General features: G+C 29.5%; 1 protein-coding gene across 1 annotated transcript in view; it reads right to left on the bottom strand.

The window, feature by feature from the left end:
- Positions 1-1,151: 1,151 nt before the first annotated feature.
- Positions 1,152-9,472, bottom strand: part of LOC107448717 (transcriptional repressor scratch 2-like) — a 27,136-nt gene continuing 18,815 nt past the window's right edge. The window contains exon 2 of the mRNA XM_071177975.1: positions 1,152-9,408. Within this exon, the coding sequence (XP_071034076.1) occupies positions 8,573-9,408 (836 nt within the window). The 3' untranslated portion in view covers positions 1,152-8,572. The remainder of the gene's footprint in view (positions 9,409-9,472) is intronic.

Raw genomic sequence — 9,472 nt, 5'->3', positions numbered from 1 at the left:
AAACTATAAGCGGTATTCGTTCAACAAATTCTATAACAGGTAAAAATCCTTTTAGGATTTCTATCTGTAACTACCACTAAGATAATTAAATACCGATACTCTAGTATATAACGCATGTTTACTCGATATAACACATGTTAACTGACCCCAGTCATGAATCAACAATAGAACATGTACTCGTTATTTTATACTGATCAACTTTTAGCCTTACATTTTGAAATTTTATCTACTTGTGATTTTAGACTTCATCGACTTCTATTCATTCTATATTTTCTTTTACTTATAGACATTTGCACTTAGGACTTTTAGCTCTCATTAATTTTAGTTTTAAGATTTTATTTTCATCTCTTGTTTACTTATTATTATAATCATTTAATTCTCTACATTTACAACGGCGCTTTTAGCTTTCATTGCTTTTAAAACATGTTTTTAATTGTCAAAATTTTTAGTTTATTCACTTTTAACTGATCACCAGCATTGTCATTTGGCAAAATTTTATTGTATTTTTAATTTTTAGCTTAATTTTTAATGTAATAATTTAACTTTTTATCTCGGTATACTCTCCTGGGGTGGGTCGGAGTTCTATCTATCCCTTTAATTCTTCAGATAGCATAAACTAGAGAAGCATATCGTTATTTGTTATAAAGGTATGCAGAAATAGTGCTGTATTACCAGAAAAGATCTTACTTCCACTTTTACGAGTGCGTAATTTATAATGTACAGATAACTAGGTAGTTTGAAAAATTACCATGGCAACTTGAGAAATGATACAATTTCTTTTGGCACTTTTACGGATCCCTTTGGCAAATCTGCATATTAGATAACCTGCAAAATAACCGATTTCTATACTTTAGCTGCTACAATTATACCCGATATATTTAATCGAAAATCCTTTAAGAAATGTATATCTCTTATAAGAAAGTAAGTTTTTGTGTCAGAATTTGTAAAATAAATTAACGCCAGCAAAAATTAGTTAGTAGTAAGGTTTACTTTTTTATTTAATTTTTGTTGGCTCCAGCAGAAAATAAATTTCCATAAACCGTAAAAATCATTAATAAAAACCCTATCTTTCCTGTTTAAATAATTGAAATAGGATATAATCAAGAAAAAGGAGTCTATAGCCCGAAAGAAAAACGTAAGATATTTTCAACTTTATTTTGAAAAACCATTTTATTAAAGAAAAATGAAAGCAATATTTGAAAACAAAAAAAAATAAAGATAAATTATTTTTTTAACACAATTAAACACAATTGAATTATGTATAGTCCAAATTTAAGTTCATTGGTATATAGAGAGTTCACAACTCTAAAACAAATTATAATAGAAATTCATAACTGACATAAAAATTGCAATAAAAATTCATAATTGACATAAATTGAAATGGAAATTCATAATTTACATAAAAGTAGTAATGGAAATTCATGATTGACATAAAAAATGAAATGGAATTTCATAATTGAAATAAACATTGTAATAAAAATTCATAATTCTAAGAAAAAATGCAATGAAAATTCCTGAATTAATATAAATTTTTTATTCATAACTACATAAATTAACTCTTGGTTTATAAAATTATCAGACCAAATATGTTATGTATACAATGCATATAATAGGCTATATTATAAATAACTTCGTGTACTTTCTTGAACTCACTTGGAAGATAGATATTTAAATTTTACGCCACATCGAAATTTATAACATAATTATAAAATATCAAAATTGAAAAGTTATAAAATATTAAAATTGAAAAGAAATTGGGCTTCATATTCAATACAATTTGTTCGTGGCTATTTAATTAAATTCAGAGCAAGTATGTTTTGTTAAGACTCGTTTTCCTAAAATTTTGAAAAATTAAATTATTTTAACTTAACTTCAAAACTGAAAGCAACATGTAAATTATGTATGGTTAAATATGTATGCATTGTTCACTACAAAAATATATTAAAAATGTTAATTAGTTTATTATATATTTATTTTAAATAGTTAAACGAAAAACTGAACTATTTGAACAGGTAATTTAAAGCATAGACTATGAAGAAACAATAAGTAAAACGTTTGGACTGCTAGACTGGACAGGCTGGACTCAACAATATTTGTTCGCCAAATGGGACAGATACTTTGAACGTATTATTCTTAATTGATAAGATTTTCGTAAAAAAAAAGAAAGTACAAAGTGAAAAAAACTAAATAAGTTGGGATTTTTTGTGACTCAGAAAGTTATTTTTCCCCATTAAATTATGTCGAATTTCAGCATTTTTTAAAAATGATCTAATGATTTAATAATTATCATTATCATTGTATAATAATGCTGTTGAGGATAAGAATTTTTTATTGCGCATTATGTTATTGAGAAAACAGTCTTGAGCCCAAGAAAGTATTTTTAATCATGTATTAACAATATTTAAGCTATAATTGTTACTTGTTTCACGCATGCATTGATACTTAATATCTTGTCATAAAAGATTTTTCATTAAAAGTTCTTTAGTTGCTACTGCATGTAGGCTATCACAAAATTAAAAAAAAAAAATTTAATTTATCATCTATGGCAAAGTTGCAACATACTTTGAAGGAGTAAGCATTTAATGAAAATATCATCAGGTATATGTTCTCCAAGTCTAGTAAACTTATTTGACAAAATTTAAAACGACATTTACCCCAGACTAGTGTATCTATTTTGATAACACTCCGTATTTTGTTTTTATTTTTAAGCTCAGAAATGGAGTAGTAAATTTGGACTTTGCTGATTTCGAGATCTGTTAAATACGATGATCTCTGGGTTTTAAAGCATTACAAAAGCCTTCAACAAAGTATATTTAATAAGAAAGAAAAAAAAGAATGATGTTCATAGTACAGTGCGATAGATGAAACTGAATGCAATCTATCCATTTACATTACTGCTCAGAGCGCCACCTGTTGGATTTTAGAAGAGCGCCATCTGTTGGATTCTTTAGAAGTGAGAAATCTTATTACCAAGATCAAAGGAAAGACTGTCTTAACAGTTTGATTCTTTATTTTATGAATTTTTTCGTACAGCAATAAAACTTAAGAAATAATATAATCATGTGACATGAAAAGTCCCACTTTTATTCGATATCAATAAATAAATGGTCTCTTTTTTTTTTTAAATAAAATAACTATCAATATGAACAAAACATCGGGGCCATGATTTGAAAAAAAATTCTAATACTATATTTACTCATTTTGATATGACGTAATTCGTGTATGGTTTCAGCAATTTTATTTTTTTCATGATTAAGCCATTTATCACGACAAATTTATAATTAATGACAAAACACATGGTACGAAAAACTTTTACAACCCAAATAATAAAAATACTGTATTTTGCATAAAGTTTCAGTGAAACCCTCTGTGTGGTTGTGGCAATGCACGTTCACGATTAGTTCATTTATCAAGACTAATTTACTATTGATAATAAAACGCTTCAAAGAACTCTGTCAACCCAAATAGAAAAATTTTGTAATTCGTGTCTGTTGCAGCACATCACTCTACTAGAAGTAACAACGCATCTTCCCGATTAGTCAATTTATTACGACTAATTCACATATGATAAAAATGACTTCAAAAAAGCGCGATTAACGCAAATAAAAAAAATTGTAATTCGTGTATATTCAAGCACATTACTCTACGAGAAGTAACGAAGCACCCTCAAGATTAATCCATTTATTACGATTAATTATCAAATGATAACAAACCGCTTCTAAGAACGCAGTCAACCTAAATGGAGAAATGCCTTAATTCACGTATGGTTTCAATTACGTAGTTGTAATACGTCATAAGCCTTACAACAATTTAACAAATGACAAACCTATACTTTAGAAAACAACCTGGGGCATACAGTGCTATATTATTTTTTTCAACAAACCTATACAATCCTCTGCTGATGAAAAACATACGCAATTTCTATAAAATTTCGAGATCTGTTTATTGTGGTGATATTTGTATGATAGTATTTGCATTGATCTTAATCGTGTGACGGAATGATCAAAAGCACCTCATTGAAAGCTTTGTTTTATTGGAAAACATACATGCATATAAACATAAAAAGAAGCAATAAACTTCTTTTCAAATTATTTTAATTTATTAAAAGTGACTTGGAATTTCTGTGTTATATTTCAGAAAGTTTTTCGACGCTATGCACCTGGTTTTGTACGATTTGTACATTTTCATCAGGGAGTATTTAATGGCTTAGTAGAGTTTTCTAAAAACATTACCAGATAAACTAATTTAAGATAAATTGGCAATATTTTTGCATTTTCTCCACATTATTGTTTAATTTCGAACGAGAATTAATTTCTTTACAAGAAATTATTTTTTTTAGAAGTGTTTTATTTTTTAAAAAAAATTAAAAGCTGTTTGTACAAACTTTCTTGCAAACCTTCTTTTATCATACGTAGTTTATTTTTAATATATTTATTTAAAAATGATGTGTTTTATGAAATTTTCAGGATGTAAATGGATATTTTATTACTTAAAAAATCAGAGTTTTATACTGATAATCGAAGATAATAAAAACTGTATTATTTGTGGAACTCAGACTTAAAAATACCTGATAAAAGTAAGAAATAAAAAAAAAAAACAATAAATAAAATTAATTCATTTCAAATGGTGTGGTAGTATAATCCTCAGCAAATAGTGTTGCATTAGTAGTAAAACCTTTTCAAACCTTATGCTGGTACTAATCTTATTCTAGAAATTATAATTTTCAACATTTGTCTTTTTGTAAAAAAATTCAACTAAATAAAAAGAAATATCATTTAAAGCTTTTAAAATATTACTTTATACACCTAATTTCTACGAAGAAATTATTGCTAGATCATTACCATCATCGTTTTTATATTCCAAGTTTAAAAAAGTTTCTAAGACTAAAAATAACTATTTTTTACCTACAAACTCTTCATTTATGCATCTATTATTTATTTTGCATACTTTGAACTAGTAAAATGCACAGGAAATCGATTTGTAAAAGCATATAATATATTATCTCTATGTCTGACAAATTCCCAAAAGAGCCTTCCTCTGAAGCGTTTTCAATAACCATACATATAGGAACGACATTTTGATATGGATTTAATAACTTATCCTGGTTAATATTATCCAATCTATCCAAAATTTTAAATTTTCGTAGGTATTAAAGAACACAATTTTTACTCTCTAACTCCTGTCGATTCATTTGAGTATAGTATTTTTCAATGAAATCTCAAAATCACTTTTCAACAAAGTTGGAAATTTTTTATATTATTTTAGAATAATGATGTTATTGTTTGTTGTTCCTACATGTAGAGTTATTATGTATATATATAATCACTCATTACAGAGAACGTCAGCATGCGCCAGATAGGCAGATTTAGAAACAAATTTGAGCCACGTTGAAATTAATTTGGCTCCATGGGGATCATGGCTTATTTTTCGTCATGGGTTATGGGTTATGCTTTCATGGTGTTACAAATTTGGCAACATCCTTAAACCAATGTTTAATATCTATAGCCAAACTCCCACTTTTATATTTTGTTTCCGTTAAAATTGAAGGCAATACATAATATGTAATACATAATATGTCATACATAATATGTCATACATAATATGTAGGGCATAATATGTAGGGCATAATATGTAGGGCATAATATGTAGGGCAGAATATGTAAAACATAATATGTAAAACATAATATGTAAAACATAATATGTAATATATACAACTCGCTTTCTGTTTGAATAATACTCTAAGCGTTTCGGATACTATTGAATTCAACTACTGCTCAAACTGGGAAAACTGGGGTATGCTGGCGTTTCTTGGCTTAGGTACGATACAAGAAGCTTTGGTGTACAGTACTCACTGTGTATATTATTGCTATATTAGTAATATTTCTATAGTATAGTATCATTTCGTGTATATTATTGCTATAGTATGTCATTGTCTCTTTCCAATATAAATCTACAAAGTGTAAAGCATGGTTATACTTTCTCAAAACAATTTTTTTTTGTACAATTTGAGTCATCTTATCATCATCATACTCTCGGCTTCTATGACAAATGATTATAAATAGAAGTAATAAATTAAAAATCTCACTAATTATAAATATCTACAAGCAAAGCACTTCATAAAATTTTCAAAATATCACTTCTTTCTTTCATGCATTGTCTACATCAACAACCTATTTAACTTCGATTTGCATTGATAAATTGAAAAAAAACTAAGAGCAAGAGCATTTTGAATATACATATGTACAGGTCCACTCTACTGTTCTTCCTTATATACAATATTTACTTCTGTTATTTACATGAATTGTTTTTTGACAATATCGATGAAGAAACCTTTCCAAAAGCATGGATTCACAAATGATTGTTAAAAAGAAATATAATTATTATAAAAGTATTTTTTATTTGCGTCAAATTATATGAAAAAAATTGTCTGCTAGCTATTTTCATCACAAACATAATTCTTTTGATATATACAAATATATTTTTGATATCTTCTTACTTGTTTTAAAAATCTTTCTTTCTTTGCAATAAATAGAGGAAATAATGTAAAATGTAATGTAGATATTTTCTACCTAATTGTCTATCTATGCTATGACTACCGACAAACAAAGAATAAAAAAATATACTAATAAGCAAATTATTATTACATAATCCCTTTCAAATTTAATAAAACTAAATCTAAATCTATACAAGTGGATTCATTAAATATTTCAGGATTGACCTCCGTATTACTTTTTGCTCTTTAAAAGTTAGTCTTCGTTACAGGCAAAAATACGAAAGGCAATGGATTCGTTGTCTCTAATTCAGTCCCTGACTAAGTGATTGCGAAACTGTACATATTTAAGGTATCGTTACATTTTGTCACTGCAGTTTTGCATTGCATACAGAATTACAGGTGCAGATAATTTAGGAGACGGGATAATTGAAAAAATAAACCTTTAGGAGACGGGATAATTGAGAAAATAAACCATTAGGAGACGGGATAATGGTGAAGAAAATAAATCTTTAGGAGACGGGATATTTGAGAAATTTAACCTTTAGGAGATGAGATAATGAAATATAAATCAACATTTAGGAAATAAGAGCGTTTCAAAATTAGTGGCGCATATGCATAATATGCATTTAGTGGACGAGATAGTTAATATTTTTATCATTGGCGTCATATATTTACTTTTATATAAATAAGTGAATTAATGGTTGCTCAATCACGGATTATTTTTTTTAAAATAGAAGGAAAAAGGGTAGCATTATAGTTTTATTCTTAGAATTCAACTAAAAATTAACATGCCAGTCCATACTTTATTTGTTTAAATAACTGTACATATAAGCTTTGATTATTTTCCATTCGTTAACTTCGTTGTTAAATATTTAACTTCAGTTTAACGATTCAGTTATTTTTGGATTAAGTTTATTTACAATCCACATTATTTCAAATTAATTCCGCGTTTATTCAATACTTTTTCATTGGAAAGCGGGTAAGGTTAGTGCAAGAATATAATTTTATGGATTTTGTATACATTATCCTTCTACGAAAAGATTTTATCTATGTTACAAATAATTATACCTTCCGACTCCCAAAAGATTAAAATGTAAAAATGTGTTTTTACTATTTTTAGGCAGTTATTTGCTAAACTTAAGAGAAATGTTATTTTATCACTAGGGAATAGACATTTGTTATAAGGAGAAGCATACACTGTTAGTTCAACCAAATATGTTTATGTCAAAGCTTCTTAACACTTGTTGTTATATTCTAAAATATTACTTTGAAAAACTTACGGTTTTACCAATTATCACCTAACGCTTGGATGTATTTTTCTCTTTGTATGCAACTTATTTACAAGGAAAAGAAATAACGCAGCAAAGTACGAAAAACTTTAAGGCACATCTCTAAAAAAGCCGCATCAGTGGAATGAATGACTTTTGGGAGGTATAAATGCATAAGCTAATGCACATTATGTAACTTGCAAAGAGATTTGGCGACGCATTAAGCAACTGAGAGACTCATAATTTAAAAAATAATTAAAATACCGTTAAACAAAAGAAAACAACAAAACATTGCTGATGAAAGTAAACAAGTCAGCTCATGTTTTTTCAAAATGAAATGGATAGTTCGTAATTTTTGACACTATACTTGTTGTGTTCACGCTGTAAAATGTGTTAATGCGATATTTCTAGAAAATCACATTAGAAAATTATGTCTATGATAAAATATCTATTAAAAACAGCTTTTATGAAATAGAATTCCATAAGACTCACTAAATAAAACCTGACGGAATAACTGTGTTACTTCGTTGTGTCATAGATTTCTATATAAACAGTTCTATCAACATCTATGGTTGCTAGAAATATGATTGATATCTATTATTATTATTATTGCTAGTGAATCTGTTTTGAAGTGTGTTGAACTATAATGGTGATCAAATTTACTGCACTTTTTGAAAAATCTACCAAGTTCAATCATGTTGTCGTAACTGACGCGGTTCGATTTCTCCACTTATTGCAGCAAATTTGCCCCGTATTATGGTCCAACCTCGAACCAATTTTTCTGAGAGAGGGCTTTTGAAAACAGAAGCATCTAAGTCCCGATTTCCATCAGTTGTTCGGAGACATGGGGACACATGAGGGGGCTCTCTTCCCCTTCTTTGAAGCAGGAAGATTCGTGATGCTTGTTGAGGTAAGACTTCAGAGCGAACGTTTTGTTGCAACGAGCGCACGAGTAGTGTTTGAAAGCAGAGTGGGTTTGCATGTGCGCCCGCAGATTCGACCGATCCGCAAAAGCTTTACCACAGTGGACGCAACCAAAGGGCTTCTCGCCCGTGTGTGACCTCATGTGGCCCTGTAACAGCCAAGGCCTCGAGAAAGCCTTGCCACACACCGCACACTTGTGACTCAGGTTGTGTGTGAGGAGGTGCATGGCCAGCGCGGGCATGCTGACGTACACTTTCCCGCACGTTTCACATTTCTTGGCTTGTTGCGAATCCGGGCTTCTGTGAGTTTGTTTGTGTCTGGATAGGTTGGAAGAGGTGGCGTAGTGTTTACCACATTCCCCGCAGGTGTAACGCGACGGCCTGTCTGTTTCAGACGATGAAAGGTTCTTGTTGAGATGGTTAGTCTTTCTTCTTCTGGATCTGCCGTCTGTTATGAAGAAAGTTTCGTAGCTGTAACCGACGGTGAGTGTGGGTGGCGGTGACGGCGAAACATTGGGGCTGTACACAAAATGGGGGGAGGTAACGGTATCGTCACTGCTTATGTCACTAGCTCCAGCATCGCTTAAGCTTCCTGATGGACTCGGACCGGATCTCTCCAAGGAAATAATGTGGTGTTTCTCTGAGCTGTTGACCTCATCTTCATCGACTTCCTCCTCCGCCATTTTGTACACATCACAGTCCCTGGATAAATCGTATGCATATTCTGAAAAAACAATTATAATTTATTTTACTATATATATATATTGAGTATAGTATTTTTCAATGAA

Source organism: Parasteatoda tepidariorum, chromosome 2, assembly GCF_043381705.1.
Source record: "Parasteatoda tepidariorum isolate YZ-2023 chromosome 2, CAS_Ptep_4.0, whole genome shotgun sequence".
Taxonomy (NCBI): Eukaryota; Metazoa; Arthropoda; class Arachnida; order Araneae; family Theridiidae; genus Parasteatoda; species Parasteatoda tepidariorum.
Note: the sequence above shows the minus strand (reverse complement) of the source record. Positions and strands in the feature narration are given on the sequence as shown.